We start from the raw sequence: 16,345 nt of genomic DNA, 5'->3' as shown, positions 1-16,345 counted from the left end.
ATTTAATATTGACCAATAAATGACATAACAAACAAAAAGTTCAATGAATTTTATAAACATTTCAGTTAGTGGGTAATAGGTAAGTACTGTTGAAAGAAAATATAATATAATAATTAAATATAATATTAATATTGTATTATAATACAATACCTACATATTACGTTTAATCACAAATTATAAACATAATTACAGCAAAAAAAACGTTAATAAATAATAAAATTATTTGAAAATTATAATTATAATTAATAAATTGCATTCATATATATATATATATACATCAAATCAATTCTAGACATGAACAGTGATCAGAATTATTGATTAGACAACTAAAAATAATTTATCAAATTATTATTTGTTTTTAAAATTGATAAATTTTATAAAACGAATTTTAGGTACTGTAATGATATATACATTTTGATATATTATTATTTAGATTTTAATAAATTATCTGTACAGCTGCACAAACATAGACTAACAGAATATACATTATCATGAACTAAATTACTTTTAAGATTAAAGAAATAAATAGAATATTATCTGCATGACTATACAAACATTAATCAACAATAAAATTACTCTTAGATTTAAAAATTATCACAATCTTTGCAACTGTACAAATATGAACTATTTAGTAAAAAGATACTAATGATAACTCATTGACACGCAAATGAGCGAACGCGGGCAATCTCCAAATTCAATCACAAAGGCGGCATATCATGTCTATAAAAGGGCAAACAACAATCAATTCCACGCTCAGTCTTTTACCTAACATTGTATCGATAAATGATCATCTTTCTCTGTGTCAAATTTTTACAAATTTAAATAAATGTAATTCACTTTAACATTATGTGTTTTCGACTTGTAGAATATAATGTTCTTGCATACCTCTTTCCACCCCGGTCATCCAGCATCCACTACATCAAGTCGCATCAAATACAATTTCACATCTCGAGTCATTCGAAAGGTAAGTGACAATTCATACAATAGATATTTTCCGTAGGTACTTAAATTTATTCAAAAGAAAAAACTCTCTTGACTCTTACCCAACCCCGTAGTTTATCTTACAAAGTGATAGGTTAAAGATAAATATTAAAAATAAATAACATTTAAAATACCATCTCATAATAATAATTATATACCTACCTTATTTATAACTCATTACAGTATCTATCTATTTATTTATTTAGTCTGATAAGCTTATAACGTATACTCTTAGTATACATAACATGTATTTTTATAAATTTATAATAATATGAAATATTTTGAATAAAATTTAATAGCCAATAAAAAAAATATATTTATAGCATTCATTGTTCTAGAAGATATATATTATGAGAATAACACTTAAAATTTTCATATTATTAATAAAATTTATGGTCTGTAAAAAAGCTTAAAAACAATAAAAACTGTAGGTATAAAATTTCACATAAGGTGTTTTTATAACATTTTAAAAATATTAAAAATACATAATTATTAAAAAATTTTAAAGTATTTGAATATCAAATTTTGATAAAACTCATCAAAATCATAAAATATTGCAAATTATTTTGTAGTTAAAAATTTACGAGATTTTCACTTTTTGTAGTTTAGGTTCTAAAACTAAATACGAGGTTCTCCATACGATTTTTTTACAGTAACTTAAAAACTTTTCAAAATACAATTAATATACAATTTTTTTATAGACATTCTATGTTCAAATTTTGATATTAAAAATATTAAATATTTCATAGGGACTTGAATCATTTAAATTTTAAATTTATTATTATATTTTACTATATATACACAATGATATTTTCAAAATATATTATATATTTTTTTTAATTTTAAGCTACCCATTTACTATTTATAACATGAGGTAACCTATTCACTCTGTTCTACCAAAAAATCAGTAAGCCAATATTGACTCCGAAATTAATAACAATAGTAGGTACCTTTATAATATTATAAAAGTTTAATAATTTACGACGTATAATACATACAATTAATTGATTCCCCCTATATAGTACCTAAAATATAGGTATAAATAGTAAAATAAATTACAAGGTAATATGAGGAGTTGTTATGCAAAACATGTCATTTCCAAAAACCAATTTTCAGGAATAGTATTTATTGTTTCAAACAATCCAGACAAGTTAGGAAATATGTGTAACTTTTAAAAATTAAATATTTATTATTTGGAATGGAAAATGTTTGTAAAATAAAAAATAATAAATTATTTGATTACATTTTAAATGTGTTTTCGTCTTTACAAAAAAATATAGTAATGGTTCATATTGTAAAAACGTTTTCCTTAACATATTATTTGAATTTCCATAATTTTATAATATTGTTTGGAAAATTATTGCATTACAATTTTTTGATTGGTATTTGGCATCCAGTAATATAACGCAGCATTTTAAAATATATAATAAGCACATCGAAAATATGTATTTATATCTAACTCAATAAAACAGCATTATTACATTTAAAATTAAGTAGGTATACTTTTATGAACATGCACAGTAATTTATCAATCTTAACATAATAATGTATAATATAATGTAAATATAAATAATAAATATATTATACTTACCAAGTACCTATCAATGAACAATAGGTAATATTAGTATTTAGTATAGGTATTACTAATATTAAAATACAAAAAATTAAAAATATAGAAATTCATGAATACCTTTACTTTAAATCATAATGCCATGATGATATGATAACAACAACTAAAGATATTATAATTAATATTATAACAACAAAAAATAAAAATATAAATTAATGACCATCTTTACTATAAATCAAAACTCCATTTTCATATTCAAAATAATTATTCAATTCTTTAATGTTTATTTTAAAAAAATGTTCATGGAAATGTGAGATTACAATTAATATTAACACTATAACACAGCTTTCGGTACTAGGTATCATAAAGAAACCATGAAGTACTATCATGAACTTTGTCGGGAAATTACAGTCAAATGAATAGGCTTATCGTACATTTTTTTTTATGTTGACTTTCATCATATAATTTTTCTATGTATAATTGTTGGCTTTATACTAAACCACATCATATTTTAATACAAATTAATGAAATAATTTTAATTTTAAAGGATTCAACAATATTGGCATTAGCACCTTTTATATGAAAAATTTAATTTAATTGCTTTATCAACAACATGAGTAATTATATGTTTTGATTTAATACGGAAACAACACGTTATAAATAAAATTATATGGATGAACTACGTTTTGGAAGAATATAAAAATTAATAGGTACCTATGATTTATTACTAGAAATAGCACGTTTTAAAAGAAAGTAGATATAGAAGGTTTTAGAATAAAACAATCTATTGAAAATAACACGTTTTGACGAAGTAATAACGGTTTCAATCGTTTCCATGTCATATTTTTGAAAAGAATCGATATATAACTCAATTTTATTGAAAGTAGAGATAACACATTTTGCATATAGTAACACCCCATGTGTTAACGTATAATTGTATACCTACAAATAAAGAATATAATTTAATAATATAATAATATTATGTATAAAGAATTATATAGAAGCTACAGATCATCTCTGCTCAGAATCGTTTTTCGTGTGCAATGATTATCAATTGAATTCAAATTTAACACATCCATTATAGTGACATACTCAATTACGAAGTATACTTGACACCTACTATACAGCAGAGTTTTACTTAATTTCCTGTTTTTTAGATTCTGAGCAGAGTAATGAATGCGTATTGAATTGATAATGATGAGTATTTTTTTAATATATTTTTCCTATCTGTCATCATCTTTTGGGAAAGTAAAAATACTTTAAATTTAAATTTTGATTTTCTAGAGAATAATTTTTCTTGTAGACATTTAGGTATTTGATATTTAGAGGCTAGAGGGCTAATTTCCCAGTAATTTTCAAAATGACCAGCGAAAAAAAATTAATAAAAACCGAGAAATGTAATGCAAAACCAATTTTTAACAAAGTCTATTTTTTTTTTTTTTTGTGTGTAATTTAAAAACGAATACTTTAATTATTCACCATATTATGAATAAATTGTGTATACCTGCTTAGATATCTACATGATAATATTTTCAAAATATTTTGACTCTTTTTGAACTATATAAATGTTCATAATATATATATATATACTAGATAATCCTGTAAACTTTGTGGCTCATTAAAAATACCAACTCTATAATAATAACTGCATAGAAATGGCGTTGAAATCTGTTGAAAATAAATTAAAATGTGTTCAGTATTAAATGATATTCAAGAAACACAAGGAATGCAATAGACAAACTATCAGCGGAACATTAAAAAAAAAACACTCTAACTGAGTCACTATAACTAAGTCACTAACTGCTAAGCAATATGAAATTCAAAAATCCGATTAAAACTTTGAGTGCTATAAACGTATATTATATGCGTCCAATATTCATTTCCATGGACACACTTTTAAAAACTCAACAATTGATGTTATAAATTCTACAGTGATGCCAAAAAAGACAAATTCAAAGACACGTATTGACAAAATATCGGACAAATTATTATTTAATTATTTAATTACTAATTATTATCGTTTTAATAAAAATAGAATTAGCAACCATTTACAGACAAAAATTTCCATCGTAAATCTAAAAATCTCTGTTTGAGCACCTCCCCAGGTTGGAACTATCTTTTTTTTAATAAGCCTATCGTATTTCTAGAGGTCTAATCTATTTCTGTACCAAATTTCATCGTAATCGAATGATGAACGGGTTAGGAATACATTAATAGGACACACACACAAACATTTATTGTTATAAATATATATAAATAGAATAGACATAATATATTGGACATTTCTGATGATTTAAATTGGTTATTTTAAAAACATTGATTACATTTTTTTCATAGAGTCAAAAAGTTTGAAAATTAAATACCATATGGTTTCTCATAAGTATTGCATATACGGAATATCACAATATTTATTTATAAGCAATTCAAGTTAAAATATTGACAAAAATCGTTAACTTCACGATATTTTTCAAATTATATTAAAATTAAAAATTTATGTAATGTTCAGTTTGTATTGCTTTTATTTGTATTTTCTCATAAGTATTTCATCTAATAACCAAAAACTATAATAACGATTTTAGTTATTATATTGTAATTTAAAAATATTATTTGTGAGTAGGTATGTGTCTTTGTACTATATAATTTTAATCACACAGAAATATTTTCAATTAAAATTGTTCAGCAAAAAATAATTCAAGTATTTAAACCTACTGTATTAATATAAAATAATAATAGCTCTATAAATATTTCATAAAATATTGTACATGTTTACTTGGTAATCTCAGAATCATTTTTCATGAACAAATTTGATTTATCAATTGATTTTAAATTGAACACATAAATTATTGTGACAGACTTATTACTTAATCACGAGTTAAAATATTTTTATTTGTGTGATTTTGGACTTAACCTCTGTATAAGAAATAAAATTATAATAATTAATTTTTACTGACTTATCGAAAACTAAAATCGTTTATCAAATTGATATACATTATTTTATTACTTTTTGTTTGGCTTGTCTAAATTTGTAAAATAACAGCCTGGCTTTTTAATTATATTATTATTAACATACATTAAATGTTGTAAGTATTATAAAATATTTTTTCATGATATGTTTATGTAATAAATACTGCGGTAAATTCATAAACAGTTAAAAACAAAAATAATCAATAAAAGTCATATAGGCGTACTATACAGTATACAATAAGTTTTGATTGAATAAGCTTATATGCGTATGTTTCATGTTCTATAATATGAGCTAAACATTTCATCTCGTTTGCGACATTCAGTATGTTTTACCTGAATATCGATGACACGTTTGCGCACAACGACACATAGATGTATATAATATCGTCATAGACTACAGTAAAAATTATCAATAAATAGGTATTCAATATAGCAATATAGCAGTCTTATACAGAAGCATAGTATATAGGATTTTGCTGCCCTGGGTACAAATTTTTTTTTTCTACAACTGTTTAAATCAGTTTAAAAATAAAACCTTCCAGTTACATTTACTGCCCCCCAAACAAGTGCTGTCCGAGGCAATTGCCCTCCTTCCCCCCTAAATACGCCACTGGTCTTATAATCGTTTGTGTAGATTGTATAATTTTGGATTTTCCATATACCTCCCTACTTTTAGTACAGTTTTAGTAGCACAGTTCAGTATAGCGATAACTATAGTGTGTTAGACATATGTCACTATAACGTAGGTATTTGTATAATATATCGATAATTATAAATTTAATTATTATTGTATTTTAAATAAAGATTCAAATTTTAGATATACTAATAAAAAATGTTCCGAGAGTGTTTTTGTTGATAAATTAAACAAAATTATAAAAGTATCCAACACTCATATAATCATGAGGAATATGAGGCCTTTTAGAAGCTAACACTCCTAAACTTGTTAAAGTGAAAAAGAAAATATGTGCTGAAACACTAGGGATTTTTGTCACATATAGCCAAAATATAAATGCGCAAACGAATTGTAAAAAAAGGTAAATGGATACAAACGAGTTGTAGCGGACTAGCCGAGCTAAATTGTCTTAATCAATTAATAGTTTTTAAAATTTCCAAACAAATAACAATAATAAAAAATAACAATTTAAGATATCAAATGTACCTATTGATACGACCTCTAAACAATATTTTTTTATACAACGACAAACTGCAACTGCATTTTTGCTTGATGTGTGTATAAATTTAGAAATGTTACATGTAGCATTGTAGCCATATATACCTACTAGGTACCTATACTACAACATAATAGAGGCAATAAAATTCAAGAAAAACTAATAAAATAGTTAAGTAACGCATATCATACACGATATCGATAATATGTTTAATACTTAATGGACTTTCAATGGACTTCGACGGGTGTGTCTGGAAAGTTTTGATCATTAGCAAGCCACTTATTATTTATTGTGAAAAGTATTTTGCTGGAAGCCTGCAGCTGTTCTCAAATTTATAATATAATCTGTAATCAGTACTTGAAAGGGGTACTTTATATACAACATATATTATTGTACAAATAAAAAATTTGTCATTTCAAATGTATAGGTGCTAAAAAAAACTATTTTTTATTTATTAATTAAAGTGTATAGTTTTTCATCTACTTTTGATTACCTATACCTATACATATATGTCAATTGGTGTTACACCCTTTTTATGAATCCGTTAATGTATCAACCATATAGGATATAGCAAACATGTAAACTATTACAACTATGTCTTAATAACCTATATTACATAAAATATGAGCTATGGATCCCGTGAAACCAATTGATAATTGATATAATATATTTATCACAGAATAATACTAATAAAAGTCGTTTTAAAGATCTGTGCAAAGGAATGAAAAAAAAAACATTGTACTTATGCAGGTAACAAGAAAAATTGTTCCCAGTTGAATTAAAAAATATACTTAACGGTTAATTTCTCGCAATTTTTATGTTCAAAATATATTAAATAGCCATATCTGCAATCATGCACATCTACACAGCTTTTATAATTAATTACCCATGTATAATATACAAATAAATTGTATTGATTAATAGAATAACTAGTTCTAAGTTTGGAATTCAATGCAAATATAAACTCAATATACTATAGCACATAGGTAAATAACAACCCTAAAGCTATATTAGTTATATTCTCGCTCCCATTAGAACGCTCAAAATAGTATGTATCAACACCTACGTCCTACACTTGTATATTGGTACATGCAAATGGGGAAAAACATATTCGTTCGGTCACGATCAAACGGTTAATTTAATGAATCTATGAATTCTCAATGTTTAAATTTAGTGATTCACACAAAACGTTTCTAAAGCTCGTAAGCGATGCTTATTTCGTATTTTACACAGACATTAATTTATTACTGATCATTAAACATTTTAAATACATAACTACTCAAAAGTCATAAAACAATCAAATACTTAGATTTTATTATCATTTAAGGAGTATCCCGTGAATATACAAACTATTTTTCTAACAAAAATCAGCTTTTTATACAATAAATTGTAAATATCAATTTTTTTTTTTTTTAATGTTATTATGTTACTTATGCATTTTAATTGAAATTAAATTATAATATGGTAAATTCGTATTTTTATTATTTTCTGTTTTTTATTATTATTATTTTTTTTTTTTTTCAAAAATATAATAAGCCCCATTGAACATGATTGTGTAAAGGGTCAACATTTTAAAATAAAAATTTATCAAATACCTAGATAATACTATTAATAAAATAACAATTATACATGTTATGTGTATATATATATACAATATATTATACAAAAATAACAGCTTGTATTTTTGGACTAGGACACTAAGTTAGAAATCCTAATACAAAATCCAGACTTATATAATTTTCAAATCGATGGATTAAATATAATAAAATTATTTGATTATTTGGTACCTATATTATATACTTGATTTTAATTAAGGTAAATTTATAATGTGATGACTAATGATAGATACATCTTTTTGAATTAATGGATTATACCTATCTTAAATGAAACAGCATTATTCTTGTATATTTTATTAATGAATAAAAATTATTTTTATTTGTTAAGTACCTATCTACAATTTTAAAGAAATGGGCTAGGTACTAGGTAGTTGTGTCAGTTGTGAGAAAGTTCAAAATATCCTTTAATACTACGCTCGCTTATATAATACATAATAAAATAAATACTGTCATAAGATATAATACAACCATCACTTATTTATTATTAAATTTATTCATCAGTAAAATGAAAAAGAAGATATATTTTGCGCCAATTTTATTAACTGTAATTTGCACCATGAATAGATATATTTGAGTATGTATGTAATTTGCGCCAAAACATAAAAATATAACATGTATTTTGATAGAAAATGAAATGGAATATGTAATTTACGCCACACTTTCAACAATATTCAATTTATCAACAAAATAAAATTGACAGAAAAGGCTTATAGTAATATACTATATTTTATAACATTTTTAATAAATTGACTTTTTATTTAATTTTTAATTTTTACAATTTAATAATTTACATTATATACCTACACTTACCACTTGAGTATATAACTATAGAAATTAACATAGACTATTAACATATACTTAATGTATATAACAGTACAAAGTGTCCGCGTTATGCAGTTTAAACAATGGACCGTACAAAATGACCGTTTACCAATAATTAATTAATATTCACAAATAGAAAAAAAATAAATAAATAAATACATTTTTTTTCATTTATTCTTATGACAACAACTATATCAGAATAAAGCATATAAAATGTCCCTATTTATTATTTTAATTATTGGAAAAATATCTTAAGTATAAAATAATAACTAAAAAGTTACACATTTAACTCTTTTTTTTTTTGTAAATTATAATACAATTACATTTTACATATTTACAAACCAAACATTCCGAGTTTTGTTCATTTCAAAAATCAATCAGTGGTAACATCATTATTCATTAGTCATAGGTGCTAGGAAATTGTAAGTTTAGCCTATCAATATTATTTTAAATTATACATTTTTATATGTCCATTGGAACTATTTAACATTATTCAGAAGACAGCATGATTTATTTATTACCACCATTTTCTAAAAAGTTTTTGCTTTTTAATTTTAATTTTCATTTAATTCAATAATTTAAGAAAATCAGTAATTAGTAAATATGAAATTGTATTACATTTAAAAATAATAATTACGTAAGAATAAAATTATTTATTTTCATACATTGTCTAACTAGTAAATCGCATCTTTATTCTACGTAGGTATAAATTTAATATATTATATACATTCATTTATATTTCGAAATTCTTCATTTTCAGCATTAATTTCATGTAACTTTTGATATTGTTAAACGTACTTTCACATAACAAGTTTTCAAAGTGTCACGTTCCAGAAGTATTCTCTCAATGTATCTGTGGAGCTATAGCCAAGGAGGCGTTATATGCTTTTCCTAATTTGAAAAAAAAAATCAAATACTTATCAGTATGGAATTATATATCAACTTTCTTGGCAGGATGAGCATCGGATTCATGTATCCATATTCCAAACTCATGAATAATTTGTTAGAAGACTGTTAATTTTGCGTTATTTTTTCTCCGTTTTCTTTGAGACTGTTATTCCTTTGTCTGATGTCGGATATTGACACTAATAAAAATAATCAGAAATCTATAACTGTATATAAATCAATATGAATATAATTAATATAGCGCCAGGTATAGGTTGCCACTTGCAGCGCGTCTGATGTAATATATTGCTTACATTGTTTACAAAAACCAAATATATATAATATAATAATAATAACAATTATGCGGGCACGTTCGCGGAATAATAGTAATATTGTAATAATAATGAAAAAGAATCACAACAGTCGATTCTTTTTACATAATATTATAGTAAATATACATCTATAATATAATAATTAATAATAAAAATATAATCTAGGCTGGTACGCTGCTATATCACAGAGACGGGAAAATCCAGACTGGAAAGGCGACAGCTCTTGAATCGAAGAGTTAGGTATAGATATTAGATATAATATCATAAAAGTATATTATATGTATAATAATCGCTAAATTGTTATTTCATAGTACTATATAACACATGTATATAGTGTACTAATATATATATAATATAAAATAAAATAGATAGGTATAGAATTACAGTATGTAATGTAGCTTTTACCATTACCAGCTTTGTATTTTTTCCACAATAAACGTATGCCTCGAAAAACATAGAACCATTATGATGCATTATATCACGAGGAAAATATACTTTCAACTTTTAACTTTTAAGTAGTATATTAAACAAATAATTTAAAATGTAACTATTAAATATAATATTTAATATTAAAAAAAAATCCATTAATTAATATATATTATTTTTTATAAATAAAATAAAATATTAACAAAATTTTTCTTTGGAAATATTATAAATTATTCTGAGTATTTATGCTTAAATTGCAATACGAATAATAATAATAAACTAACATAGAACCTAAGCAAAATTTTGAAAGTTCGTGAAATAGAAAAGATATATGGAATAAATAAAGTTGGCCTCAGGATGAAATTAGGTGGATTATCTTGAGAGGTTAAGTGGATAGTGAATACGCTGGATTATATTTATATATTGAATTAAAATATTGAAATTCTATAACAATAAATTTACATGATAAGATGGGAGATAATAATTTTTATTATTTGTAATTTGCGCCAAAATATAAAAATATAACATGTATTTTGCGCCACTTATATACCTACAAATTAATTTTGGTATTTTGCGCTATGACAGAAAACGAAATGGAGTATGTAATTTGCGCTACGCTTTCATCAATATTCAAATTATCAACAAAATAAAATTGATAAAAAAGGCTTAGTTTTGTCATTAAACTATAAGTATAAAAAAAAGTTCATAAACTAGGTATTTTATAAAAAATTATATGTTATATTAAAAAAATGGTACATATACTAAACGAAAATTTACTTATTTAATATACATGGAGTTTGTTTTACTTATATACATTTTATTTATAATTATAATATTGGTGGAGCTAATTAAAATTTTAGTAGGTAGGTACACGGTTACACAGATTATATAATGCCTTTTTATTTAATTTTATTTGGCTCAAATTACAAACTTAAAAAGTGACGCAAATAACATACATTTTTTTTTAGTTGTTTTTGGCGCAAATTACATACGCCCGATAAAAATGTATGGTCTAGTTCTAGAACCTTATCCCCTGATCTGTCAGGTAGGTAAGTTTTTTTTTATTTAAATCAGAATATAAAATACTGAGAATGAAATTTATATAATAAAAAACCCAAATATCACTCACCACTTGGCACTTCCAAAAGGTTATATTAATGAAACACATAAAGTTCTAATAAGTATGAATATTATGACTAACAAAAATGAAAACTTTTTGGTAATTACCAATGATAAGGAAACAAATATAATTGTATTTACATGTCTCACAAATTTAAAATACCTACTTATATGTTCTATGGAAAAAGTTTTTATGGACGAAATATTCTGTAGGTACTAAATGTTTTTATCAGTTTTTTACTGCATGGTTTTCAAAATGGTATATACTATACATACGTCTGACGTCTCTGGTATATGCATTGCTTCCTAATAAACGTACATCAACTTATGAACATATTTATTTAAAAAGTTACGTGATGCATGTTTGACCGAAGGATTTGTACTTAACCAAAATATGTTCGTAAATTCGTATTCGTAATTGATTTCAAAATTGGAATACACGAAGCGGTTCTTATAGTATATGGCCAACCAGTATTATTCGAGGTTGTAATTTTCATCTCGGCCAAGCGTGGTTTAAAAAATAAAAAAATTTGAGTTCATCTAAAATTTATATTGAAGGAGACACAAATGAAAGAAAACTTTTAAATTATTATTATTATTTTCTTTATTGACGGAGAAAGCTCCATTTTCAAAACGATCTTTGTATAATACATTGAGTAAGATAAAAAACTAATGCTATAAATACTTATATGTGTCCTAGTGTCCACCAAAAACATTAACCAAAATTGCTTTAACAGATGAATCTGCAAGAATTATTTTAATTAGTTTCAAAAATTTCAGAAAATAAATAAATTATTTAGAGTATTTACCAAGTGTTAGGTAACAGTTTGAATATAATGCTACCTACGTTAATAATTCATGTCATTGTAGTACGTTTTCTATAGTATCTATATTATGGATAATGAATGTTAATTGTTATGAATGTAATATATTATTACATTCTATATTATTGTGGTTGTCGGTGGGCCACATAAGATGGACCGCGTAGCGCGCTCTGGGTGTTCGCCTCAACCGACTCGGGTAATAACGACTAATCGGCGCTTAACTTCGTCCGCTTCTATATTACGTGTTTCCAAAATTGGCGAAATTGAGTTATACATCGATTCGTAAAAAAAAAACTGACAAGGAATCGAATGGCTTTGTCAGATTGAACCATTATACGTCATAATCGTGCATGTAAAATATCCCAAGGTCAAGGTATTTTTAGCGCTATCTAACTTATCGATTGAATGGTTACACTTTTCCACAAGATTTATTATTAAGTATATCACAGAATAGATGAAATGTAATAATAATGTCATCTATTCTGTGATTATACATCTAATAATAAATAGGTAATTCGGACGAGTGGCATACCGATAGGACTTGGATTATGCTCGTCTAAAACCGACAAAACCTAACCATTACAAATTATTTTATTTTGCCTAGGTACCTCTAGAAGCGTCACTTCCGCAGTTCCGCCGTATTCTGTCACGCACACGAGTCTCCAGATAAACTATTACTGTTGGCTTATAATTATTATTGTTATTTTTTCTCAGCGTTAAATACGTTATATTTTGTATAGCATCACAGTGTGTGTTTATAAGTATAATAATTGTTCATACGAGTTAATTTAATAATTAATTAATCGTTTGATTAAAATTTTCAAAGAACAACAGATACACGCCTCATCATGTCGCATGTTTTTGTTACTTTTAAATTTCGCTACAGAAAAACATCAATTAAACTTGAAATAAAAACTCCCATAGATTTATCTGGATTAACTGACATACTAGTAAATAAATAAATGAATATTTTCATTGTCAATTACATTATTATGTATTGTTTTATGTCAATTTTAGTATATTACTTATGCATATAGATTTCACTTTTTTTTCTATATATATAATATATAGAAAAGTTATATTTTACATGTCTAACTTTTGTTTAAATTATGATGTTATTAATCATTTTATAGAAAAATGAATTAAAATTGGAGGAAACAGAGGAACTTATGTTATTGTGTCCAACGCTCGATGGAAATATGGTAAGATAATTTTAATACCTACATTATTGTTAATTAGCCCCAAACTCAGTGTAGGCCTGGTCAGGGCCGCAAACACGGCCTAAGCTTTTAAATTTTTAGTTTATAATTGTGACAGAAGAAGGAGGATATACACTAATTCACTACCCTATAATCAATCTAATTCATAGTAAATATTAAGAAAAAAAAATTGAGGCCCCAGAGAAAAATTGCGACTGAGGCATTTTGTATGCCAGGCCAACACTGCCATAACTGCTGCATTAAAATATGACTACATAGCTAAACTGCATTAAATTTAGTATTGTAATTTTTTTTTATTTTAGATGGAACTTCAATCAGATGATGATGTTAAATTTTTAATGGTAAAGTTCATAAAATAATGTGTTGATTAGTATAAAATAATTTTAATTGGCTTATAAATTATTAAATTCTAAGTTATAATTTTGCTTTTTAAGAAATTAATTGTAAATATTTCTCAGTATTTAATATTTAAAGTTTATAAAAACTGTTTCAATTTTTAAATTTTCTAATTTTTTTGTAATTTTTACTATTGCTATTGATGAAATAGATTGGCATCAAATTGGTTTCCTTGTCTTAAAAACATTATTAACTTATTTTAAAAATCAATTTAAATGGGATGTTTAATACAGGTAATTGATTTTTACTACAAAGAGTATAATATTTTAAAACCTTTAGGTTTTAAAAATATTGCTTGATAATTCTTCAAAAAATTGTCTTTATTTTTTTTATTTTTTTCTTTAGACATTTTTAAAATAAACAATCTTTAAAACAGTGATGCTTAGCGATGTTATGTAGTAGTTGAACGTTTTTTATTATATAATAAAAATTAGGATTGAGTGTAATGTGTAATTATACACTACAAATTACACCTTATCTTGGGGTTTATATAGATATCATATATATTTTCATTATTTTTTCTACCTTAGTTAATTCAGTGTATCTATATTAATTTTTATCACACATTGTACCATGGGGTATTGATTGTGTACATAAAATTAAAAATAAAGTTTATATTTGATCAAAAAATCAAGATGTATACATTGATCAGTTTAATATTATCATTAGCTTAAATAAATAAATACTAAAATATACAAAATTATAAATTAAACTTAACTTATGCAAAAACATATAAAATGAAAAAAGCATATTTGCATTAGAATATTATAAATGATGGATTACTCACTAAGCTCCAATTGAACATAGTAAAAAAAAAAAACACCCTGTTGCATGCAAATCCTAGCTTTTGTTATTACAGTTAATTTGTGTGGGTGATTTTCGCCAGTTTTTAAGAATAATATTTTAATTTTTATAAAAGTATATTCTTTGCACTTAATTGTATTATTTATTAACAGTATTTTTTAAATATAGGAAACAAAAATTGCCTATAATGCTGTAACCAAAACAATGCACTGCAACGTAGAACTTGTAGTAATTATAATTAATAACTTGCTAGATGACAAAGAAGCTCAATTTATGGTAGTACAACATTTCATTTAATGATTTTATTAATTAAAACATTAATGATAGTTAACATTTCAGATTTTATCAAAAAAAATTGATAATTTAACATTTAAAGTTGATAAATTATCGGATTTTATCGAAAACACTGATGAAAATAAATCCAGCACTTTTTCGGCCATTAGGTATTTGAATAAATATATGTTTATTTTTCAAGTTGTGTATTAATTAGAGTTTATGTGTTTAGGTCTGAAAGCAAAGAAAAGAATACTTTCTTGAGTAAGTTTGAAAAAACGCAATATTAAGTTCAAATTTTTAATATTTAAAAAAAAAAAATTATTTAATTAGGTAAATTAGATCAGATAGGATTTAAACCCAATTTGGATGAATGTAAAAAAAATACTGAGGAAGACAAGGAAAGTTTGTTGTCAGAAACTAATGATGTAAAGTTACAATACATTTGCCGTAATAATTAAATTAAAATAAAAATAAATTTTTTGAAATGTTATAGAACTTAATATCACCCACGTTGGAAATGGAAAGATTTGATGCATTGTCAGTTCTTCTAAATTTTGAATCTGAAAATGTTGATAGTTTATTTCATAAGTTGAAAGCATATGGATTTACCGACGAGTTTCGCAATATTATAGTATTAAAGAAATTTAATAATGATTATGAAAAAGCCATTAATTCTCAACCTTAACTTCAATGAAATATAAAATACAAATACTACAGTAAAAAAAATTTAAAAGAATATAATTTTTTTTTTGAATGTAATTTTATTATATTATAATAATATTATCATGCTCTTAATACATTATTGTTATTAATATACAATTAAAAAAAAAAAAAAAAAAAATGTGACTTGTAAATGTTTTTAAATCTATGATCGTTAGAGAAGAGTACGTAGTTAACAATTGTATTGTAACACAGCTTCACAATTTCCTGGGAATCAGGTT

General features: G+C 24.3%; 1 protein-coding gene across 2 annotated transcripts; it reads left to right on the top strand.

Moving 5' to 3' along the window:
- The first annotated feature begins 758 nt into the window (after positions 1-758).
- Positions 759-16,214, top strand: LOC114127651 (uncharacterized). Of its 2 annotated transcripts, none has more exons than XM_050205463.1 (8): positions 759-964; positions 13,842-13,910; positions 14,231-14,269; positions 15,297-15,404; positions 15,468-15,571; positions 15,634-15,665; positions 15,735-15,829; positions 15,898-16,214. In XM_050205463.1, the coding sequence occupies exons 1-8, from the start codon at positions 872-874 to the stop codon at positions 16,087-16,089; spliced, it is 732 nt and encodes a 243-aa protein (XP_050061420.1). In that variant the 5' UTR covers positions 759-871; the 3' UTR covers positions 16,090-16,214. The 2 variants fall into 2 exon arrangements, with proteins under 2 accessions (XP_050061420.1, XP_050061419.1); XM_050205462.1 differs by lacking the exon at positions 759-964 and adding an exon at positions 13,441-13,658 and having other exon boundaries at positions 15,898-16,212.
- The last annotated feature ends 131 nt before the right edge of the window (positions 16,215-16,345 follow it).

The sequence above is a fragment of the Aphis gossypii genome, chromosome X (genome assembly GCF_020184175.1).
Source record: "Aphis gossypii isolate Hap1 chromosome X, ASM2018417v2, whole genome shotgun sequence".
Taxonomy (NCBI): domain Eukaryota; kingdom Metazoa; phylum Arthropoda; class Insecta; order Hemiptera; family Aphididae; genus Aphis; species Aphis gossypii.
The sequence above is the reverse complement of the archived record's forward strand: the minus strand, read 5'-3'. Positions and strand labels throughout refer to the sequence as shown.

Excerpts from the sequence above, each read along its gene's own strand:
- LOC114127651 (XM_050205462.1), top strand. The coding sequence starts at position 13,557 with ATGTCGCATGTTTTTGTTACTTTTAAATTTCGCTACAGAAAAACATCA. Across the intron at positions 14,270-15,296 it reads ATGATGTTAAATTTTTAATG|GAAACAAAAATTGCCTATAA; the intron begins GTAAAGTTCATA and ends TTTTAAATATAG. Across the intron at positions 15,405-15,467 it reads ACAAAGAAGCTCAATTTATG|ATTTTATCAAAAAAAATTGA; the intron begins GTAGTACAACAT and ends TTAACATTTCAG.